At 35.5% G+C, this 25,340-nt stretch overlaps 3 protein-coding genes across 5 annotated transcripts; 1 reads left to right on the top strand and 2 right to left on the bottom strand.

Annotated features, from left to right (window-relative positions):
• Positions 1-857: 857 nt before the first annotated feature.
• LOC113764497 (putative UPF0481 protein At3g02645) lies at positions 858-13,661 on the bottom strand. Of its 3 annotated transcripts, none has more exons than XM_027308415.1 (2): positions 13,597-13,661; positions 858-2,310 (listed from the first exon to the last, which is right to left on the bottom strand). In XM_027308415.1, the coding sequence occupies exon 2, from the start codon at positions 2,272-2,274 to the stop codon at positions 1,003-1,005; it is 1,272 nt and encodes a 423-aa protein (XP_027164216.1). In that variant the 5' UTR covers positions 2,275-2,310; positions 13,597-13,661; the 3' UTR covers positions 858-1,002. The 3 variants fall into 3 exon arrangements, with proteins under 3 accessions (XP_027164216.1, XP_027164218.1, XP_027164217.1); XM_027308417.1 differs by lacking the exon at positions 13,597-13,661 and adding an exon at positions 3,023-3,209 and having other exon boundaries at positions 858-2,313; XM_027308416.1 differs by lacking the exon at positions 13,597-13,661 and adding an exon at positions 3,023-3,209.
• LOC113765878 (UPF0481 protein At3g47200-like) lies at positions 11,239-12,601 on the bottom strand. The gene has a single exon (XM_027310122.1). It carries the CDS (start codon positions 12,599-12,601, stop codon positions 11,282-11,284), a length of 1,320 nt encoding a protein of 439 aa, XP_027165923.1. The 3' UTR covers positions 11,239-11,281.
• A 1,349-nt stretch (positions 13,662-15,010) lies between the features above and the next one.
• On the top strand, positions 15,011-16,195 carry LOC113766900. The gene is made up of 2 exons (XM_027311060.1): positions 15,011-15,778; positions 15,895-16,195. The coding sequence occupies exon 1, from the start codon at positions 15,051-15,053 to the stop codon at positions 15,768-15,770; it is 720 nt and encodes a 239-aa protein (XP_027166861.1). The 5' UTR covers positions 15,011-15,050; the 3' UTR covers positions 15,771-15,778; positions 15,895-16,195.
• The last annotated feature ends 9,145 nt before the right edge of the window (positions 16,196-25,340 follow it).

Genomic DNA, 25,340 nt, shown 5'->3' with positions numbered 1-25,340 from the left:
TACTAAGTTAGATATAAAACTCAGTTATAGGACAATATGAACTTATATGACTCAATTCAAAGGAGAAATTTTTTCAACTAGTTTGCTAGTCAGATTTCCAATATATTTCACAGCAAAAAATTTACCTGGACAAGAGGAGAGTGTAAGGTGTCACCTTTCGGATATATTAGTCTGGTGGCATATGTCTAACCTTATAGAGAAAAAGGTACTAAAGAGTACAGAAAGAAAATTTAAGAGTGGCGTTATTGAAACATTGGCTGTTATCTTGTGGTCGATGAAGAATAAATTTTTTTTTTCCTGTTTTTGGTATACAAATTTAAATAGTTGAAAAATAACTTAATTAATAGTCTACCCACTTAATTAAAGCCTTCTCATTTGCACCTAAGAACTACTTAAAATTAGCGTAAGTACTTAATTTTGGTACTAGCAAGCATGACATATCTACCTATTGTACTGTTTCTTTTCTTCTTTTAGTCTTTATGCTTTACTTAGCATTCTACCCAATGTGGAAGCAGTGCACTTTATTGCCTTTTCTCTGCTTTCTTCTTTAGATCCTGCAGTATTATGTGTTTTCAGTACACTAATTTTGGTAGAATTTTGATCTAACTTCTATTATATACAATAGTATGCCAAGGATTTTTTTTTGCTAAAGATGATGAATGCTAAAGGTTCATTCTTTAACTCTGTCTGTGCACTTAACCTTTCGTGCTTTATTGGGTTCTCATCTTCATCCTTTGCATTTAGTAGTACTCTCCAACTACAGTAACTACAGTACATAAATTAATTAAAAATTAAGATTGGACCAGTGCTAGGTAACACTTACTATGGTCATACACAGACACAAATACATGTATAGGTATAGAAAATTATGTAGACAGATGTATTAAGAAAATATACAAGACACATGAGAGTCCTTTTACATCAGACAGATCAAGAATTTGTTACAGGTACAATGACTTTATTCGTATTTAAGTACAATGACTAACAAATCACACAACTAGCTTACTTCCGTTTCGTATACTGTAGGATGGAAAATATGGCCTGCACACTTGTTAGGAAAAGCAAGGCACATGCAGCCAGAAACGAAATGAAAGCCCACGGGGTATTAAAATATTTCCTCACTAGGTTCGCCCTCCAAATATGCCAGCGCTTGCGAGTGTGCTTGTCCACATCATCAAAAATTTTGGTGTAACAGATTCTCCCGCCAACATGAACATGGTTGCATAGCTTGTTAAACATTGTAGAGGCTGCTTCATCACTACCTAACCAATTCTCGATGATATCATGTCTGCGAAGCGTTTCAACATCGGATGCGGAATCTATGAGACAATCTATGAAGATTATGTAATCAGTTATACACCTCCATGTCTTAGATGGAATAGACGTATACTCTTCATATGCAATCAAGTTTCTGAAGACGGATTCTGTATGATCATACACAACTAAAGGAGGGATTTTAAGTACACCATTTTCGAAAGTGATATGGAACAAGGATTCACTATCCTCTGCCTTCTTGAACTTGATTCCACTTTGTCCGAGCTCACCAGCTGATTTTATGAACAGATTTGAGCCCGTACGATTGGAATTCGTGGTTGAGGAAAGTGTTTCAGAAAATGAGGCAGACAGAATTTTGTGCATGAGGCCAAGCAGATGAACCGGCTTATATTGTTCAAAGATTGGAGAATGAGAATTTAGACCTGGATTAGGCATGTTCCAAAACACATGGAGAGCAATAGCTAGGTCAATAAGGTTCTCTTCTTCGCTTCGTGATGACTTGGTCATATCGAACAGTTTCTGCAGGACAAAAAAGGGCAACTGATTCTCAAATAACATAAGGTCATTATTAGTGGCTGGGGATAGCCAAAGCATCTGAAAAATGGGGTCATTCTGCCAGTGTGATCCTCGACTTGTCCTTTTCCTCAAGAACTCGATGACAAAGCAGCCATCAAGGCATATCATGTAAACAAAATCATCTTCACTAAGATTGATTTCTTCTGCGTAACACCTTCGAGCTTGATCTTGAAGATCAGCCAAAGCTATGATGTATTCCTCAGCACTCTCACCTGTACGACGAAGAAGCTCATTGAAGTACCTTCGCTTATGCTTCTCCATCTCTTTCAGTTTAGGCTTACCGCGGTGATAAGGTCCGATGGAAACCACTCGTGGCTCGTATGCCTCTTCATTTTCACTTCGTAGTTGACCATGGACTTTGAAGATCGATGGCTTCTCCGATGTATCCAATAGGTCAGAAAGATTTTGATCAGTTCTAGACATCTCTTGTTGAGTACGTATAAACAAGAGGAAAAATTGCTGCTGGAGAAAACAACAAGAGGATCAGCCAATTGGGGGAGGTATGGGTTGGGAGAGGAAGTGCGAGTAAGAGATCTTAGGTTTGAACCTTTTCACTTACACCATAAAAAAAGGTTTTTTTTTTTTTTTTTTTTTTTAAAAAAGAAGGAAGGATCAGCTAATTTAACCATTAAGGTTGATTCCTACTGAAGTGAATCTTAAGGTCCGAGCTAGATAACTGTCCCAAAAATCCTTTTTTTTTTTTTTTAACATTTTGAGTGATTGATGGCATCTTGTTGTTTCTTGGTATAGTTGACTTGCACCAGAACATAACCTTCTGATCAGACAGTGGATTAAAATTCTTGAATGATAAAGACGAGCCTCAAAATTAGCTCTTAACCAAGTTTAATCTAGAAGCAGTCATATATGAAGAAAATGAAAATCTTGTTCATACACCAAAGTTAAATTTGCAAGATATAGATGAAAGCTATGAAGCATAGTCGATGTCAGACAATCAACACTTAGACAAGAAGGTAATTGCGAGCATATATACGTGGAATCTGTTAATGCTTAGAAACTTGATTAGAGCCTGTACAGTCCGTACCTTAATAATCTGGAAAATTTTGTCAAATTGCAGTTACCAAGAATGTATAGGATTAGCCGGAAAACTGTTCCTTTGATTATAAATGCTTATGTAATTTAGGGAAAAGGGATGATTAATAAGAAAACTCACTCGGATGGTTGCAAATAAGAAGGGGATCTTCGATTATAAACTGGAGGAGCGATTCCTTCTTCTTTTCTGAATTCAGCAATGAAGTTGCAGGAGCTTGAGTTGATTTTTATATCAACAAAGAAAGTTCTCAGAGATAAAACAGCTCTTTTCTTTTTTGTTGGTCTTGCGAGGAATTGCTGTGTTTTGAGCTGGCCAAGAGTCTCAAAGTTAAAAAAAGTTAAACAGAGGAATCTTTTGTGTTTGATTTTGTCTTATGATGTGCTAAAGTTGGAATACTTCAAGACTCTCAAAGTAAAGACTTGGGTTTTTGTAAAAGCTCTCACGGTGACTAAAGTCGAGTACTCAGTGCAATCATTTGCATTTGCTTTTGGCTTTATCTGATACATCCACCCTTGTGGTCTTTGACCACTAAATGTTTATAACCTAATATGGAATGTTAAGAAAGATTGATCGGATAATAAACAATTGTTAAGACAAACCTTATCTTTCTGTCATTTTTTAAGCAGTTTATATATTTGATCCTTGAAACTAATTTTAAAGTCTCACAAAAGTACTTCAAGTTTTTTTTATTTGTTAATTAGTCCCTAAACTATCTTTAAAGTCTCATGGAAGTCTATATGTCAACTCTTACTCTTAAAGGGCTTCAATATTAATCAGTAGCGTTTGTAAACTCTGATTGGGCAACTGAAGTCCCATCACGGTTCCATGTTAATTTTTTTTTTTTTTCAAAAAAACAAAGTGCATAGCAATCTAGTTTTGCTTTTTTGCTTTTCCGTGCACGCCTTTTGCTTTTTGCTTTTTTTTTTTTTTTTTTTTGGGGGTAACATTTGTGACTGATACGTAGTTTACATGTTTAAGGCATAATTTAGCTTGTAATATCTGTCCACCATTTAATTGCCTACCCTCGTGTGGGATAATTCGTAAATATTAAGGGTTAAGACAGAGGAACTTTGACCAACTTCGTCCGGCCAGCATATTATGAAAGAACGTCTTGCAGGTTTGTCTTGGTCTTTTAAAGCGACATATATTCTATTTCTAGGTAGGGGAATGTTTACTTGGTTAAGTAATGTCTTTGGCCCCAATCCCAAACCTTGTTTATGATCCTCTGATTTCTATTATGCGTGTACTTTATAAATAGAAGGTATTTGATTCATTAAGGTCAAATTAATGAATAATGGTTGTTTACAAGCAGATGGGATGCATCTTCGATGGAATGCAAATCAAACCGAGATGGGGAAAAAAAAAATAGAAACCATTCGGAAGAAATCAGATAGCATGCATTTAGTATGGATGTTCACAAGAAATCAGAGACATGGAAATTCGCAGCAAATTAGTATAATGGGTTGAAAAATTCATGGGGTAATTTCAGAAACCTCCCTTGAGGTTTCTTATAATATCATTCAGCTCCCTTGAGATTTTTAAAATCACACTTACTTTTCTTGAATTGACATTTCTTGTAACATTTTAACCCTTTTGAAGGAAATACAAGAAAGATAAAACTTTTGTTCCAACACTACCCTTATATTATCCTACTTATGAAATTTATAAAACAATAAAAAAATAAAATAAGGTTAAATTTTTATAAGGTGTAAATTTTTTAACGTAAACTATTTATTTTAGTTGTATTGAAACAAAAACAAAATTCACACATATAAAGAGATTATTTTAGTTTCTAATACAACTTAAACTACACCATGAATTAAAACAAATTTCCTCAAAAAATATCTTGACTTCCTTAATTGTAACTGTATACAAAATCTTGATTAAATTTAATTTATTCATGTCCTTTGCTATTCCACCATGACTCCAATTTGTTTCTTTGAAATCTTTTATGTTTGTTTAATGTTACGAATTACATATCAGTGGTGGTTAGTATATGAATTGGACTAAAAGTCAACACCACCTTGTTTTGGACTTGGGTCTGCTCAATATAATTGATTAAGTAGAAATCACATGAGAGGCCCATCAGGAAAAAGTCCAAACTTGAGCCATTGGGGAAGAGCTTGAAAACTGCGATTTAACAGTTCGAATGGTTTGATACCGGTTCAACAGTTTCACCGGTTCCTTCAGAATATTGTTTACGTCAAGTTTCTCTCAGAAAGCACATGATGATTACAGGTGTATATATGTATATATATATATATATATATATATATGTATGTGTGTGTATGTATATATATATGTGTATTCACCCGTTACCAACACCAGAGAATGTCAGCAAATGTTGGCCGTTGCAACAGTTGGATTGTGGTAGTTTTTAATACTAAATTATTAGATTAAATCCACTAATGTGGAAGGGCAAGTGTACAATTTTATTACACTTAAAAGTGTATATAATAATAATACTCACAAAATAAGCTTATACTACTAGACACTATTAAATTGAACTTCACTCTCTTCTATGAGAGCATTACTCTTGAGATGTTTGCTCAAACACTCACACAATTACCAACTCCTGAGTTCATTTATTTATTATCTTCCCTTGAACTCTGGTGCATTTCAACGGAGGAAATGAACCTCTATACACTAATAAGGTGCTCGACATACAGCACCAATTGTCCTCGTCACATTAAATGCTAGAATCCTAAAAATCTGGTAAATTCTCGTCTAACTTGGCTTTAGATTCAAGCGTGACTTAGCAGTAAAACAGTTCCCACGTCCAAGTTGCAAAAAATTTTCCTCTGCCAATTCTCCCAACAAACTACTACTATGCTAAAGAAAGAAACAAACTCGCAAATAAATATAAATTCATAAATGAATGTAGCCCATTAGATTGTCACAAGTTAGTGATGACTTTTAACATTTCCCACCAGCACTGATTTTCCTTGTAGTCATGCCGAGCATCCGTCGAAATTTTATTAACTTGGAAGGAGTCAAACTCTTTGTGAATGTATTTGTAACTTGGTCATTTGTGTTGACAAACTTCAAGTCAACTGCACCTTGCAACACCTTCTTTCAAACAAAGTTCACCTTAGCTCTCTGTTATTTTTTTAAGCAGTTTATATATTTGATCCTTGAAACTAATTTAAAGTCTCACAATAGTTCTTCAAGTTTATTATTTGTTAGTCCCTAAACTATTTTTAAAGTCCCATAGAAGTCAACGTCTACTTTTAAATCTTCGCCATTCACCAACATATTCTTTTTCTTGAGCATCTAAATCTTCAGGCGAGAGGTTGGGAGAGTTGATGAGCATTAAAATCTTCAAGGGGACGTTCCTTTGAGCTATGTTTTCAGAACCGGACCCAATATCGACTCGATCGAGCTCAGGGGTCAATGGGTTCAACCGGGTTCGATCGGAATTGAACCGGATGACGTCATAAATAAAAATTATTTAAAAATTAAAATATTATATGTAAAATACCTAATAACATGTTAATATTAATAAATGTATATTCATATATATATTTGATGTTTCAAATATATTTAACAAGAAAATACAAAGAAATTAGAACAATCAAGTAGCAATTTATATTATTTAATGAGCATTAACAAGTTTAGAATTAAAATTGTGAACTTAATTGAAAAATAACACCAAACTTTAAGACAATGTTTATAAAGTATGAAATATTTGAGGTATATTAATAATTTTTAACAACCTAGGAGTCAAAACATAATATTAAAAATATTTTGCTTGTCAAAAAAAAGTAAAAAAAAAAAAAGAGTCTCTTGATTGATTCTTGTTGGTGGGATGGAACCGCACTGTGGTGGATGGCGGGACCCGAGTGTATTGACTGAAAACGTAGCACATGGTCAATGGCTTTGGGTTTAGCAGGTCATCCATGCCCGGTTCTTATTTTTCCAGTCAAACCAGGTCAAATCCGGTCAAACCCGATTTTTTATCTTATTTGACCGAATTTTTTATTTTTCGGTTTTTAGAGTTAACTCGGATCGGACAGTTGGCCGGTTCCCGATTCGACTGGTCGGACCGGCCGATCCGGTCCGAGTTTAAAAACAGAGCCTTTGAGCTGTCAGTGGGAAGGCTGGGAGAGTTAAATGAACATTTGAATTTTCAGGGGGAGGGGGAGGGGGAGGTTGGGAGAGTTGATGACCAGATATCACTGGGTTTGTTTGGATAGACTTGATTTCAAATAAAAATATTTACTTCACAAATTTCAACCACCTTTTTATCTTCCCAATCACCTTTTTATCTCACATACATCACATCACAAAAAGTGCTACAGTAATTATCTCAAATAAATCATCCAAATAAACTCTTATCCAAACAAACTCAGTCTATCTCACGAACCTCGTATATTCACCATTCACCAACATATTCATTTTCTTTTTCATTCATAAAGAAGTGATTTTGAAAAATGAATTTTGATGATATCTATAGTTCTCCACGTTCTAATTAGTGTCTTTTTTTTTTTGAAATCTTATTCTATTACAAGGAGGGGTCTTGAGGAAGGGGATGATGGGGGAGAGGGGATGCCTCTTGCCGTTGATCCTCTGGTGTGCCTACCTGCTATTGCTGATCCTTGGTGGAAATGATGTTGGCAGTGCTCCAATTAGTTGGTACCATATGCCAGCAAATAAGCAACTTGATTTAGACATAATGGTTTAGCATATACCAGCATATAGAAAGAATTTTTGTGAGCTACACTTAGCCATCCAGAACGTTGCAAGTCCCCCACATGTGAAATTTTTTCTTGAATATGGCTAGAAGAGAAAATTTTGAACGTCAAATATTCTGCTTTCAATGTTACCCTAGTTGTCGGTTACTCTTCTGCCAAACTCAAACGTGTAAATTATTTGAGAACCTAGCCAACTAAACATGTTTTAGTCAAGCATCCAACTGTAATGAACTCCGTGCATGTGGTAAACCAGATATCTGTGCATAATTTTTAAATGAGAAACAGCTTTAAAATTAACAGAATTTTTTGTTATTGATTACGAACAAGTCCAAACGTATATATATAGGCACAAACACTAATAATATATATATATATATATATATATATATAGAGCACAAACGTAAAGCTGTGCTTTTACAGTCAAACGTAAACAAAAATGACCAAACCAGAATACAAGCTACATGTATTCGTAGTCTCTATGAAATTAAGATATATAAGCTAGGAATAATTAACAAGAAAGGAGAAGAAGATTAGTACTTAACTGTTCCAAGTAAAGAACTTCAAAATCTAAGTAGTATATGATGGACCCAAGTTGATAATAAATCATAAACCCATAAGGACAATCAAAAGGAAAAACGATATTGAGGCAAAGGGAAATTTTTTATTAATCAAACGAGACTCTAGCTACACCATACAAAAAGCAACGGAGGCTACTACTCCTCCTTAGTGGCTGACTTCGAATAAGGGATTCAATCCCATGTGACCACTCTACCAACCAACAATAATACTAGCCAATCCCTTAATACCACATGGAAACATAAATAAATAGCTCAAAGCTTGGTTTCTATTTCTACAGTACATTTAGCCCTTGCACCAACGATATTTTCAACCCTTTATTTCCTCTAGCAATCACAATTGCCCTATATATAACACTGGCGGTTTCTGTGCAATGTCCTATCCTACTCTTCAGGTTCTTTTAATTCGTTGCTTAAGCTCTTATCTTGAGTACATAAAGGTTACTAAATTTGAATAATGGAATATCATTTCTGTTTGCTTTTGTCATATGCTGTACTAAAGTTGGAACCCTTTTAATTTGAAATGTATTTTCATGTTGAATTAATTATGCATTATAAATGGGCCTCGTTTTTTGAGTAACCAAGTGTCTTTTTAAACACAATTCCATCACAATCCAGTTTCTTTCTTCTTTTTTTTTCATAAGTGTATCGCAAGCTACCGTTCCTATTTTACCTTCTTTGTTCTTTTTTTTTTTTTGGGAGAGGGGGGGGGGGGGGGGTTGGGTTTGACCTAATGCTTGAAATAACACCTTGAAACGAATTATATGAATGATAAGTTCAAAATGGTGGCTGATGTGATCTTTTGTTGATTACCCAGTGCATTTGGATAAAAGCTTCTTCTATAATGAGGAATGAAAATATATTATGCATTACATTCTGGATTGAAATCAAAGGTTCTTTTCTTCATCCAATTGGTCAAAATAAAATGATGAATTTTTTAAGAATTATGCAATTATCATAGATTAGTATGTGATCTTCTGATTTCTATTATGCATACTTTTATATATAGAAGGCATTTGATTCGTCAAGGTCAAATTAATCAATAATGATTGTTTAGAAGCAAATGGGATGCATCTTTTCGTGGAATGCAAATCAAACCGAGATAGGAAAAAAATGAGAAACCATTTGGAAGAAATCAGATAGCATTTAGTTCTGGATGTTCACAAGAAATAAGATACATGGAAATTCGCAGCAAACCAATATAATGGGTTGAAAAACTCATTTATGCACACAGTGCGATGTAGATTCATGTTTCTGAGGCACCTTAACTTTGCTTATCGTTTAGGACAAGTAAATGGTGTCAAATTCAAGGCTGAGACCTGAGAACGTAGAAATTTTGAATTTTAATTCCTCAACAACTTTTTCGTTTTTCAAATTTCACCCTTTCCTTACTAAAAAAAAAAAAAAAAAAAGTAAATAGTGTCAAACCCATGAACAAATAAATTTTGCTGTGAAGATTTAGCATTAAGAATTTCTAAGCTTTGGCAAAGATGGTGATTTGAAATGGACTAGGACGGAGGATATACATGGCAGCTTTAGATTTTGAGGATGGATTAATCATATCTGTCCAAGTTAGCCCTAATCTTCGTGGTCTGCATAAAGCTAAGGATTCTTCTAAGGATGTGAATTGGGATTGGTATAAACCAAATCCCACCGTTGTCCTTCTCAATAAGCAAAAAATAAGCCATGATGATATCCTAGAAATACACCCATTCATGTATAGGGATAATTACATCTACACCTCTCATGGTTTAACCAAACTACCATTGTACCCCGTAAACTTCTGAAAACAACAGTCACCCCGTTTGACTTAACAGAGGCTAAATGGTGTTAAACTTATTCTTGTGTGGACGTAACTACCCTCCCAAAACTTTACACATTATTAAATACAAAAAAGAAAAATAAGGCAAAATAAAAGAATAAATAAGTGGCCAAGTTGAAAAACAAAATGGCTAAAGAAAACCAATTATGCCTAGACCACCACACCACCATAAGTCCATGACAGCACCACCAAAAGAAATCCACCATGACTGCTCTACCATTCATCCCCTCTAACCATGAATTACCTATTCTCTACTCCTGTGAATGCCTAATCTTATCTAATTGCAAAACCCATCGTTAATTATGAACACTTCTCCCAGTCTTATTCTTCCTCCCCATTCTAACCCATAAGACCACAACCATTGGATTTATCTTCTCTTCCTTTTTTGTTTTTAAACTCTAGAAGAATATATAGTGCTTGACTATGTACGCCCACAACATGAGCATTGATAGAGTGAATATGAATTGATTGTAGCAGGCAAACCAGATCCTCTGATTCAAATCCGGATTTGGTGAGAATTCGTGAACTTATGTTTTCAATTTTATGGTGGTGGTGTTTATATTGAGAGTGCAACAACTTGTTTCCTGAATAAATTGATTTCTTCCTCGTCTCAATTACTATGGTCTTGACAAATTCAACCTAACCTTTTTGTCATCGCCACTCTATGTCTCCATTTTTACATCTCTTCTTTGTAGGTGGCTAGATTTCTCTATTTTTAAATCTATTCTATAAGGGTGGCTAGTGGTGTATTTCATTATGATCTTTCCTTCCTTTTTGGAAGATTTTGCTTTTTATTATGTTTTAATACATAGTACTATAGAATTGTTAAAAAGGAATTACATTAAATAGGAATTAGATATGGTATATCTGGAAGGGCTATATTGGATTTTCATACTATTCTTTTAAGTGATTGGGTTAACAACCGTTTGTACACTAACGGGAAGGGGTTATGTGTTATATGAATGCAAAGTCAAAGGGAGGCGACTGTTATATTCCAAAGCTTTTGGGGTCTGTTAGTAATTTGGTCAAAATATAGGGGAGGTAAAAGCAATTAACCCTTATATATGTGTATATATATATATATATATGTTATATATATATGTGAACAACCTAGCGGATTAAAGCCATCAACCGGATTAAAGCTGCCAAGACAGGAAAGTTCTTTTACATCAAGAATTTTTTATCAATCGGAACACAAATAAAATGATGTTGTTGGTATTTAAGTACAATGACTAACAAATTACAAAACAGACACAACTAACTCACTTTAATTTCATTAAGTCAAAGTCTAGTGTAGGATGGAAAATATGGCCTGCACCAATGCGAGAAGAAGCAAAATGCATGCAGCCAGACATGAAATGATTGACCACGGGGTATGAAAATAATTCCGCATGAGGTTTGCCCACCAAGTACGGGGGCGTTTGCTGCAGTACTCCCTCATTTTCTCCAAAATTTTGTCGTAACAGAAAGGACTTTCAATAGAAACATCACTGCTTAACTTGTTAAACATTGCAGAGACTGCTTTATCATTGCCTAACCCATGCCTGATGATACCACGGTTGCGAAGCTTTTCAACGTCGGATGGGGAATCTATGAGAAGATCCATGAAGCTTATGTAATCAGTTACATACCTCCATGTCTCAAATGGCTTAGACATATACTGTTCGTATGCAATGAAGTTTCTGAAGATGGATTCTGTATGATCATCCACAAATAAAGGAGGGATTTTAACAACACCATTTTCGAATGTGATACAGAGCACGGATTCACTATTCTTTGCCCTCTTGAACTGGGTTCCACTATGTAGTAGCTCAATAACTGGTTTCTGCAATGAGGGGTTTTTTTTTTTGAAACGATAAAAGTTCTGCCATGTGGTTTTAGTCTCTTCATGTTTGGGATACGCAAGTGTGTTGGAAAACGAGGCAGTCAAATTTCTGTGCATGAGGTCAAGAAGATGAACAGCCTCATGACCTGCAGGGATTGTAGAACGAAAACTTTGACCTGGATAAGAACCAGGCATGAGCGAAGACAGATGGAGAATAGCTAGGTCATTAAGCTTCACTTCTTCGCCCTGCAACTTGGTCATGTCAAACAGTTTTTGCAGGACAATAAAGGGCAACTGATTCTCAAATAATATTAGGTCTCTCTTAGTGGCTGATATTAGCCAAGACATCTGAAAAATGGGGTCATTCTCGTTGTATAATTCAGGCTGACAAAGTTTCCTCAAGAACTCGATGACAAAGCAGCCATCAAGGCATAGCATTTTAACAAAATCACCATCTGAAAGATTGATTTCGTCTGCGTAAGAACTTCTAGCTTGCTGTTGAAGTTCAGCCATAGATTCGACGTAATTCTTAGCACTTGACTCTCCTCTTCTATGAAGAAGCATGTTCAAGTACCCTAGCTTATACATCTCCATCCTTTTCAGTTCAGGTTTACCGCGGTGATAAGGTCCGATGGAGACGACTTGTGGTTCATATGCCGCTTCATTTTCACTTCGTAGTTTACTATGGACTTTGAAGATCGATGGCGTCCTTGGTGTATCCGATAGGCCAGAACGCATTTGATCAATGCGAATGGAGATTTCGTCAGATATTTCTCCGAACATCTTTGTTGAGTACGTATAAACAAGAGGAAAAATTGCTGCAGGAGAAAACATCAAGAAGGATCAGCAAGTTTAAGCATTCAGGTTCATTCCTATTAGAACGAATCTTAAGGTCCAAGTGCTACATGAATGTAGAAGCACTCCTAGATAAAGAAAAGGAAAATCTTATTCATACACCAAAGTTAATTTGCATGATATAGATGAAAGCTATGAAGCATAGAAGTCAGATGATCAACACTTCGACAAGATGGTACATATACATGGAATCTATTCATGCCTAGAAACTTAATTTGAGGCTGTATAGTCCGTACCTTAAAAATGAGGAAAAAAATTTGTCAAATTCGAGTTACCCAGAATGTATAGATTAGCTGGAAAACTGTTCCTAATGTTGGATTTTCTATCTTGTATGCAAACTAAAGACCGAGGAGAAAAGTTTATGAAACTCAGAAATTGTCAGTGGTTAACTAATTACCGTTATGTGTTTCTATATATATATATATATTTTACCGAGTACGATAACATTCTTATAACTAATATATTCTATTTTATAGGGAAGGAAAGTCTAAAGAGATTGTATAAGGGGCTAACAAGTATATAAGGACATTCTAGTCTACAAGGAGGGGAAGTCTAAAAATACTGTATAAAGGATTAGTAGGTATACAAATCCGATTAGACTAAAGAAGTGTTTGAACACCTTCTTTGAATTTTTTTCACATTTAATCCCTTTTTGGTAGACACAGAGTTAAAGCTTTGTGGTTTTAATAAAAATAATTCTGTATAGAAAATTGAAATTTTGCTTTGGCATGGTAGCTCTGCCAGTTCTTGGCTCGATTGGAGAAAGACAAGGAGAAAGCTTTACTTTTTGGCGTAAACATAGAAGACGTTCCGTTAAGCTAACAAAATCTATTTAAACACATATATCTATCCGCATGCAACTAGGATTTAGGTTTAAATAAAAAGAAAGCACTTGATTACAGAAGAAGAATACACGCACTAACCTGTTAGTAACACTGAAGAATGTCAGCACATGTTAGCCCTTGCACCAAGGTTTTCAACTTTTCTATGCACTCTAGCAATCAAAACTGCCCATGCATGCCTTGTATATATACTCGCAGTTCCTTGAGAATATTTTGTTTAAGTCAAGTTTCTTGGCAACGTCCTACTCTTCAAGTTTTCCAATTGTGTTATTTTATTCTTTTCTTGAGCACTTGAATTTAGTATATACTCCCTCCGTCCCAAAATTTGGGTCGCTTTTTGGGAAACACACTTTTGATGTATAGTAGCATAATGGGACACACTTATCTGATTATTCCAATCGTGCCCTTTGTTGTCCGTGGAGTAAAATAACAAGCTGTTGGGTGTTGGGGACCACTTGCCATTAAGACATTTGACTAAAAGGCAAAGACAAGTTAAAGTAAAGCAAACATCCGTTTCCAACTCTAGCTATTCCTCTGTATACTTGGGTTTCATAAAATCAACAAGATCAGTTACAGAAGATTGACAATGGAAAAAGGTAAGATTTCTACAATTCCGTCTATCACTTTGTTGGTGTTTTTTTTTTATTTTCATTTTGTTTTATGATCTTTTGATCAATTTGAAGTAGATAATCTTGAGACTTAGCATAATTTAGCTAATCTTTTATTTGGCGCCATTTGTTGTTTTTCCCTTTTTTTCTTGAAATTTGGCGGTTCATTGAAAATTTGTAGATGCATTTTTTTAAGCTTTTTGTTTCTCACGTTTCTTATAAATAGATTTTGGAAGCTGATAATTCTGATGCCTTTATTCTCTATATAATGAGATTATAGAGAGATTCGTCTATTGCACAAATTCTGTTTGATAATATTCCCCAATGAACATGGATAATCATAGTTTTCAAAATTATGAAATCTCTAGGAAAAAGTTGACAAATCAGCAAAGGCAAGCCATATTTGAAGCATTATTGCAATATAGTTATGGTGGACAACTAGAAAGAGGATTAACCAAAGTTATTGCAACACAGTTCAAAATCAGCACGAGGACAGTACAAAGAATTTGGGAAAGAGCAAAGTCTTCAATCATTAATGGAGGCTCGGTTGACATCTCTCGCAGGTTTCCTAAGAGGGCAGGACGCAAAAGGGTAGAGATAGACTTCAGCACTATCATGGAAATACCTCTACGGTGTCGAACAAATATTCGTTCTCTATCAACCAAAATGAAAGTTGCCAAGTCCACTCTTCATCGACGAATAAAAGAAGGTGTTATCAAAGCACATTCAAATGCATTAAAGCCTCACCTTACTGATGACAATAAATTGGTAAGACTCAAATTTTGTTTGTCAATGCTTCAACAAGAGAGTCTTAATGATGCACCTGTTTTCGAAAACATGTGCAATATGGTTCATATCGATGAAAAGTGGTTCTACATGACTAAGGAGTCTGAGAAATACTACCTACATCCTGAAGAAGAACACCCTATGAGGACTTGTAGGAGTAAAAAGTTTATTGTTAAGGTTATGTTTCTAGCTGCAGTTGCTCGACCTCGCTTTGATTGTTCTAGAAACAAGCACTTTGATGGGAAAATTGGAATATTTCCTTTTGCCTTCAAAGAACCAGCTAAAAGGAATAGCAAAAATCGTGTTGCTGGTACTCTAGAAACAAAGCCTATCCTATCAGTGACCAAGGAAGTGTATAGAAGGTGCTTAATTGATAATGTTTTGCCTGCAATTCGTGCTAAATGGCCACAAAGTGATGTTATCAGCCCTATCTTCATCCAACAAGATAATGCAAAACCACATATTGATCCAATGGATGTTGAGTTCATAGAAGCTGCCACAAGAGAAGGTTTTGATATTCGTTTATCATTTCAACCACCTAATAGCCCTGATATGAATGTTCTTGATCTTGGGTATTTTAGAGCCATTCAATCACTCCAGCATCAAGAAGCACCTAACTCTATTGACGAACTAATTTCTGCTGTTGAAAAGTCTTTCGATGAATTATCATCTGAAAGTCTCAACAATGTGTTCTTAACCTTACAACTATGTATGCTTGAGGTGATGAAGAATTGTGGAGGGAATAATTACAAAGTTCCACATATTGGGAAGCAACGGTTGATAAGAGATGGAAATCTTCCTTTGCAAATTGGATGTGATAAGGAGCTTATTGACAAAATCATCCATTATCTACAAGCATGAATGTACTGGTATTGGTTAGAATTTCCATATTATTTAAACTTTGCTAACTTCTAAATTATGATAAAGGTAGTGATAATGCTATCTAACTTATGATTGATTTCTTTTTCTCTATTTTGTTCTGAAGGTATATCAAGTCATGGATCAAGTTTCTGGACTTGGATTATGCTAACGCTTTTTGTGCAGAACAAGGGACTTGACTTTTGCTATTAATGCTTTTGTACAAAACAGGAGACTTGACTTTTGCTAGACTTTTGCTACTAATGCTTTTGTACAAAACAGGGGACTTGACTTTTGCTAGACTTTTGGTACTAATGCTTTTGTACGACTTGGCTTTTGCTAGACTTTGCTACTAATGCTTTTGTGCAAAACAGGGGGCTTGACTTTTGGTCCTAAGTTATTTTTGAGGGTTGCTTATAAGATTTGGTTGTCACTCGAATCCATTTTAGGGGCATAGATTTTGTATTTTGTTGATTTGTATAGACAACCATGAACTCTTGGAAGCAATGAGCAGTAAATGTTATTTTAGTCTTGGTGCTTTCAAATTAATGCCTTGCTTGGATGTTTAGGATTTCAACGTAATACGCATTAGTTGATCATTTTATTTTTTCTTTGATATTTTTTTCACTCTATTTATTTGTTAGTTTGATACTAGAGGCAAATTTAAGAGCAAGAACACAAGTTATAGGACAAATTTTACCTTTTCTTTTTTCACCTTTACATTAAAAAAATTAAATAGTGATAAACAAAAGGGTAAGGAATGCATCTAGCATTCTTTATTTGTTTATCCAAAAAAAAACTTGATTTGTATTATTGTAAGAAATTTGTTCTTTTGTTAAAAAAAAAAGATAGAAAGACAAGAAACAAAACTTTCATTGCATCTGCAAACACTTGTGTAGCTTGAAAAGAGTAAAGAAAAGAAAAAAATGAAAAACAAGGAAAAAGAAGAAAAAGGAAAAAAAAAACAAAGATTTGAAGTGCAAGAAAAGAAATGGAAATGAAAAACACAAAAAAAAAGCAAGGAAAAAGAAGAAAAAAGAAATAACAAAGATTTGAAGTCCAAGAAAAGTAACGGAAATAAAAAAAAACGCAAGGAGCTAAATGTGTTATGGCAGGGCCCATCATAATTGTTTAGTACAATTTTGACTTTTCAATAGAAGGGTATAACTGGAAAGTAATTTTAAAAGTAGTTTGACTTTTTTAAAGTGACTCAAATTTTGGGACAAGTAAAAAGTGGAAATATGACATTAACAATGGGACGGAGGAAAGTAATAGATTGTAAAGAGACTCATGGAAAATAAAGTTAATGATAGGTTGCAATTTTGTCATTTATTTTATTATTAATTTCCCCTATTACCTGACTTGATATGGATTAATTATTAGATTCTACTCACTTTTCGTAATTTGCATTTATTTCAGGGAGTAGATCGAAAATACCATAATAAGAGCCAATTTGATGATTATCAGGAAAGAGTTCAAATAGCAGGCAATCAAGGGCATTCTTGGAACGAGGAGATGCAAGACCTTTTTGGTAATTTTGACCGAAGATAGCAACTAGAAAAAGGGGAAAGAAAGAAAACCTCTGGAGTTTTTTCCCTTCCTCTTGTGCGGCGGACGCCGCACAGTAGCGGTAGGCTACTTAGAATAGGAATGAAGATTGGAGGAGTAGAGCACTAGCTTGGAGCTTTGGTTGACTTAGACCTTTGGACTTCCTTTTGCTTTTCTTCTTACGCATGTCAGCCATGAGGCACTGAGTAGTTTTTGTATCTTTGACTTTTCTTTTGCTTCTTAGTAGTTTTTTGTCTCCTGGGATGTCAGGAGCAATTAGGTGCAATTGAATGATTTTGCCGTGGCTTTTCTCCCAAACACAGAAGATGGCCGCAGCTTTTGCTTCAGTTTCGTACGTTTTGTTCTCATTAAACATGAACTAATTTCTCCACTCTAGTCAAGGAGCAACGAAGGCTTTGGGTCGCCTACAATTGTGAGATCGATTTAATTTTATCTTTTTCTCTTATTTATTGGTATTCGCATATTTCCTGGTTACAGTGCTTATGATTGTTTAATTAATTGATTGTCTTGGATCCGGATAATTAGTTAATTTGGTAATCTATTGTCAATTGGGACGTTAAATCCGTAATTGTTTAATTGTCTCAAAATAGTGATAACTGGCATGATTGGGTTTGTGTCAGGGGGATACGCGGGCTAATCTAAAATAACCCTGGTAGTGCGTTATTTGATTAGAATGGGGCTCCTCTAATACGTAAGGCAATTGGGGAATTAAATTCTATGGGCATACCTAGGATTATTTCTCAATTAGAGCAGTGATTAACGGGCGTACCTTAATCATCGACACAGTAAGGAGGGGTTGATTGTCATCGCTTGTTTGGCAGTTATAACCTATTTATTAGTAAATAATTGGAATTGCCTCTGCTTATCGATGATCAATTAGGTGAACCATTGCTGAAGTTATTTCTTGGCTAGATCCTTAATTATCACTCATTAGATTTTAGTAAATTGTTATTTAATTTCTAGTTGGCTATTTTATTTTTATTATTTTACTTTTAGTTGATTTGTTTAAATTGTCACTCCTGATATAAAACACCCCCCTTGTCACTGTGAATTTGGAAAGGAACAATTACTCCCAGTCCCTGTGGATTCGACCCTGCTTACTGCTATCTACAGAAATTACTTTTAGTTTGAGCAGGTTTTATTATTGCACAGGCTGACGACCTGTCAATTTAAGTTAAATACTCCCTCCGCACTTTTCGAGACTCTAATTCTTTATGCATAGTAATGTTGTTGAAATTTACGAGTTTGAGTTCGAGTTTTATCTTTATTTAATCGGATACCGAGTAGCAAGTTTGTAAGGTCATGTCAAGTCTGTTTATTTTGTGGGGCCATTTTAAAAGAGAAAGCCATGAAACTCAAACTCTTCTAAGGGACAGCAAGGAGCAGGCCTCAATGAGTTTGTTTGGATGAGAATTTATTTGGATGATTTATTTGATCCAGTTACTGTAGTACTTTTTGTGATGTGATGTATGTGAGATAAAAAGGTGATTGAAAATTGTGTGTATGATGCAAGCAAAACAAAATCTGAAATAAATCTTGCAAATTTTCTTTGTCCAAACAAACCCAATGTTTTTCTATAAATTGAGTCAAAATCTTATGCGCACCAATATTACTCTGTTTTTGAGAGAAACTTCTTTAGTGGGCCTACCAAGTTTTTAATTGTTTTTTTGAAATCACGTGACTATAGTATGGCACCTCTTAATAGAATAGTGGAATTGTGTGTGTTTGATTTTGGGTTGTGCTGTACTCTACAAACACTTTTCATGATTTCACAGCAAAGAATGTACCAATAGCCCAGTGGAAGGCAACGCTAGGAACATATGTAACACTTTTCGTGTTTTGCGTTGGAATGTTAACTTTAATTACTTTACAGAGTTCTGGTGAAGAAACAATTTCACTTAGTAACGTATCACATCAAGAAGCCTTCATTCAGTATATCTTGATACCAACATTCTGCCTTGTGGTCGCGTTAACATTCTGCTTAGCAGTTAGCACGTTGAAAAAAAATTTTACTTTATGAGCACAAAATGGACTTTTTAATTTTAAAATCTTAAATAAGTTGAAACCAAAATTTGCTTACTTATTGTCTATCAATATTTGAAAGCAATCTGAATAAAATAATTTAATTTGTAATGATTTTTATGATAGAGGAATTGTTAACGCATTTAAGGAGAAGGTTAAGTTGGGTGGTAAGGTGAGAAGAATTTTCTTTTTAAAAAAAAACCATTTTATCAATATCTAACAAAAGGTATTATGTTATACACATATACCAAAACTTATAATATAAAAAATACATTATAACCAACTTATTTTCTTCAATTTTTAGAAAAAATTTCTTTCTCCTATCTTGTGCCCCTAAAATTGTTGGCTGCATTTAGATTAGTATTTTTCGTAAGCTTTAACATAGATTTAAAAAAAGCATCTCTATAAGATTTTTTTAGAGTTCTCAAAATTATTAAAAACCACCGTCCTTTCCCTCATCCCTTACTCTCTAGCTGGCCACTGCCTCCTACGACTTTCGTACCTCCTATCATGGTACCACTCTCTATTATTTTTTTGTCATCTTTATCATATTCTTGCAATCCACCTTTCTTCTTCTCCCCTTTTTGCATGCATCCTTGTAACCCACATTTCTTCTTCAATCTTTCTTGCCACTCTTCAACTCCTCACCATTCTCTTCTTCCCCTCTCCCACCTCTAGCTTCATATCCCTGCTGCCCAATATATTTAAATTTACTTACCATAATGAAAATATAAAACTGAAAATTGATTGCAATGGTTGCAACTATTGGCATCTAAAAATTAAAATGAAAAACTGATAATATCTATACTATCCTCAAGTACTACAATCAATATATGTATATAATATAGCAATTACATATTTATATATGAAGACAACAATACAAATACATAAAATAATTAATGATACCCAAAGTTATCCTTAGTGTTATTTCCTTTTAGTTTTCTAAATAATTTTGCCTTTTAAGTTAGGATTAGTAAGTTAAAAGATAAAATATTGTCATTTACTTTTTTACTTTTAGTAAGTTTGGTAATGTTTTCTCTTTACTTATCCTCCCATTAACAAATTTCAAACCAAATTCCTATATAAATGGAGCCACTTCTTACTTATTTAAATTAAAAAAGCATGAAAGCCACTTCTCACTTAGGAAAATAATTTTTACACTCTCATTTTTATTATCTGCACCCCCACCATTTATTTTATCATACAGTCTAATTAATCAAAACTATGTATTAAAATGATAGTGAGAATGTGAATAACAGAAATGGAAGTATAAATAATATTTCCAATATATTTCACTACAGAGAAATACTCGAAAAATTTACCTGGACAAGAGGAGAGTCTAAGGTGTAGCGATCTTGACCAGAAATAGAGACAAAAGCTGGTGAAAGCCGCTGGAAGTTATATCAAGCTTTTAGTCCTTTGGGATGGGAAGCTCATAGGTAGTCCACTTTATACTATTATTGTTATTTTTATTGGTAAGATACTATCAAGAATTTTGAGATATGAGTCCATAGCTGTTCTTTTCCAATAAATTTAATATGGCTGGAAATTTTTCCTTTGTAGAGAGAAAATAGTGAGCGACTGAGCCCAATGAAGAAAAGAGAAGAGAACAGCCAACGTTTAAGCCCTTTAATTCTTTATAAACAAGTTCAATCCTTAGCATATGCTTTGCTTCGCGAAGTGACAGCATGAGAAAGGATCAGAACGTTGGAGACAAAATTTCTTAGATAAAGCCTTCTCATTTGCACCTAAGAAACTACTTAAAATTTGCGTAAGTACCTAATTTTGGTACTAGCAAGCATGACAGATTTACCAATTGTACTGTTTCCTTTTTTTCTTTTAGGGTCCGTTTGTTTCTGGTGAAAATGTTTTCCAAGAAAATATTTTCCTAATTTCCCATGTTTGGTTGCACAAAAGTTACTGAAAACATTTTACTATGTAAAATATTTTCACTCATCTTATGGAAAACAATTTCCCTTCCAAACTTACTGAAGTTATTTTCTGAATGCATGCATTCCGCCTGTAGTATGTTCCAAATTTACTGAAAACATCTTGTAGTATGTTCCAAACTTACTGAAAATATCTTGTTTACACTCCCTTCCCCCGTACCACCCAACCCAACCCTCCCCCTAGCATGTTCAAAATAAAAAAAAAAGATCTCATCCTGCTCATCCTATGCTAGTAATTAATTATGTATAATAGGGACATTTTTTTGTAAAAAAAACTTTCAGCAGTGAGAGTGCAAGATATATGTCACAATAAGCATTGCGTGTGATTGATATTTGACACTGAATTTGTGAACCGAAGTTAGACGTGTCCAAAATTGAGTCCATTCGTCTACGATTATTATTTGATTATTCCTTTGTTAACTTATCGGGTGATATTTGGATATTCTATAGTAGCCCTTTTGTGTGTTCCATTATTGGTAGTTCGGATCAGCATATTTCCATACATGTTCAAAGTCAATTGTTTTCTTCTCCAAGCATCATGTCTTTTGTCCATGCTAAATGTTCATTAGAGGAGCGGTGTGGCTTATGGTGTTCATTATTAAATGACAAGCCTGTTTCACTACCTTGGTGTATTGGGGGTGACTTTAATGTTATTTTAGCCCCTCATGAAAAACGAGGTGGACGTCCGTTTGCTATAGTGAAAGGAGCGGATTTCATGTCTTTTATGGAAGAGGCAGGGGTTTTGGATGTTGGCTTTTCAGGAGCTAGTTTCACGTGGTCTACTAATCGGAGAGGTAGAGCTCGGGTTTCAAAGAGATTAGATAGATTTTTAATTAATGGGTCTTGTTTGGATCTCTCAGACGTGATTTCTGTACTCCATCTGCCAAGACATCCCTCGGATCATGCACCATTGAAAATTACTTTTTCTAATCGATCAGACAATAGTCCACGACCTTTCAGATTTTTGAATGTCTGGACGAGCAAACCAGAACTATTGGATGTGATTCGATAGGCTTGGAATCAAGATGTGAGTGGATCTCCGCTACGTGTTTTGTGCTCTAAATTATTGGCAACGAGGAGGGCTATTCATACATGGAACAAGCAACATTTTGGGAATATATTTGATGCTGTACGTTCTGTGGAAGTGGTGGTCCAACAAGCAGAAGAATCGATGGATCAATATGCATCGGAGGAATCTCAGGTTGAGCTCAGTAAGGCTTAGGCAGAGTTGCGGAATGCATTGTCAATAGAAGAGCAATTTTGGAGCCAAAAAGCCAGGGCAAAATGGCTTAAAGAGGGAGATCGCAATTCAAAATATTTCCATGCGGTTGTAAGACAGAGACGAATTAAAGGAATGATACACCGAATCAAAAAGTCAAACGGAGTTTGGGTGGACACCAATGTTGACATAGCAACTGAGGCCATATCATATTTCTCTGATCTCTTCACTGGATATCTTGAGTCATCTTCTGATATGCGACATATGATTCCGCACATGATATCGGAAAAGGAAAATAGAAAATTGGAAGAAATGCCTTCGATTGAAGAGATTCATCGAGTCCTGAAGTCAATGGATGGAGATAGTGCTGCTGGCCCCGATGGCTTCACAGGCAAATTTTTTACATTCGCCTGGGAAATTATTGCCCAAGATGTTTACAAGGCAATTCTTAGCTTTTTCTGTGGGGCAGAGTTACCTCGATTTATCACCTCTACCTCAATTGTATTAATTCCAAAAAAACCAAATCCTCAGGAGTTTTCTCATTATAGGTCAATCAGTCTGTGTAACTTCTTCAACAAGTTGCTATCTAGGATCTTAGCTGATAGAATGGCTTCTCTATTGCCCAAAATTATTTCGCCCCAGCAGACAGGCTTTGTGAAGGGCCGTAATATAACAGAAAATTTTCTGCTAGCACAGGAGGTAGTGTCAAGTATTGGGAAAAAAACTAGAGGTGGTAATGTGGTAATGAAGCTGGACATGTCTAAGGCATATGACCGAGTGGCATGGGATCATATCATTGGTGTTCTCAGGAGATTTGGCTTTGGAGAAAGATTCATTGATTTGGTTTGGCGATTGATCTCCAATGTCTGGTTTTCTATCATTATAAATGGGGCATCGCATGGTTTCTTTAAATCTACACGAGGCCTACGTCAGGGTGATCCATTATCGCCTGCTTTATTCATTATAGGAGCTGAGGTGTTATCTAGAGGATTGAATAATCTTGCTATGCAATCGGGGTTTGTGGGTTTCAAAGTCCCCTTGGCATGTCCTACTATAACTCATTTGGCTTTTGCGGATGATATTCTAATTTTTTCAAATGGATCCTCTTATTCTCTAAAGCTTATCATGCAGGTGCTAGATGCGTATCAAAGGTGTTCTGGACAATTGATAAATGTGCTGAAAAGTTGTTACTTAGTACATCCCTCGATATCACCGGCAAGAAGAAGGGTGATTGAACGTATCACCAAATTTAATTATCAACCATTTCCGATACGTTATTTGGGATTCCCCCTCTACTTTGGCAGATGTAAATCATCATATTTTGGGGAAGTTTGCCAATCTATCCTAGGGAGAATAAGGTCATGGAAATCAAGGATGCTTTCTCTTGGAGGCAAAATAGTTCTAATCAAACATGTGTTGGCAACGATGCCAGTACATCTGTTGTCAGCAGCGGTTATCCCGGGTAAGGTATTTAGAACTATAGAAAAAGCCTTCTTGACCTTCCTATGGGGGTCATCCTCCGAGGAGTCTAAATTTCACTGGATACGGTGGTCTCAGATGTGCTATCCGGTTGATGAGGGAGGAGTTGGTTTCTGGAGGTTACAGGACATCTACACAGCATTCTCATTCAAGCTTTGGTGGAACTTCAGAAAGGGATACTCGTTGTGGGCTTCGTTCATGAAAGCTAAGTATTGTAGACTACTACATCCTTGTCAGGTAGAAATCAGGTCAATGGACTCCGCAATCTGGAGAAGGATGGTCAATGTAAGTCGACAAGTGGAGCTATCTATGCTATGGGATATCAAAAACGGAGCTTGTCATTTTTGGTACGACAATTGGTTGGGAGGGGGTGCCTTGTTTCTCCGTACGACGGTTGTCTCTAATTTGTCGTTTGGTGATTTTATCATCAATGGACACTGGGATGTGATTAGATTATATCAGACATTGCCGACGGATCTGGTTCCCTCTATTTTAGAGCATCCAGTCCCGGAAGACTGGGGTGAAGCTGAAGTCATTTGGATGTCCACAACATCTGGAAACTTCTCTCTAGCTTCGGCATTCCGGGATATTAGGCAAGCACGAAACAAGTCTATGGTTTTTGATAGCATTTGGCATCCTCAGATCCCACTCAAAATTTCATTTTCATGTTAAGATTGTTGCTGGAAAGGCTGCCTTTACCGGATAGGTTATGTAAACTTGGTTTACATTTACCATCAAAGTGTTTCTGCTGCGATTCCGCATCTGAGGAGTCAATTGAACATTTATTTTCCAAAGGCCATATAGCTTCAACAGTTTGGAATTACTTTGGAGCTTCATGTGGATTGACTTTTTCGGGCTCTTCTTTACGCTCCCGTATAGTGGGTTGGTGGTTGCACTCATATGATTCAGAGATACAGCGATTCATTGGACGCATTCTTCCCAGTATAGTATGTTGGCAAATTTGGAAAGCAAGAAATAAAGCATTTTTTGAGGATGTCCATATGAGATCGCCCGCCATTTGTGTTGCCATTTCCTTGGAAATCCATACCATTGTGGAAATTTATTTCAGACAAGTTTTCAAGGCTCATTCATTCTATCATTTGTATGATTGGCCGTATTCATCTCACACTTATGTCACATACAAACTTGTTTGTTGGGAACCAAAGGAAACCGGTCGGTTTACACTAAATACCGATGGCTGTTCTAAGGGTAATCCAGGATTGGGTGGAGGAGGTGGGGTTCTTCGGGATTCACATGGCATTCCTTTGATTGGTTTTTCGGCATATCTTGGAGAAACTACATGTCTAAGTGCAGAGGCCCGGGCTCTTCTTATTG

This window comes from Coffea eugenioides, chromosome 3 (genome assembly GCF_003713205.1).
Source record: "Coffea eugenioides isolate CCC68of chromosome 3, Ceug_1.0, whole genome shotgun sequence".
NCBI classification, from domain to species: Eukaryota; Viridiplantae; Streptophyta; class Magnoliopsida; order Gentianales; family Rubiaceae; genus Coffea; species Coffea eugenioides.
Note: the sequence above shows the minus strand (reverse complement) of the source record. Positions and strands in the feature narration are given on the sequence as shown.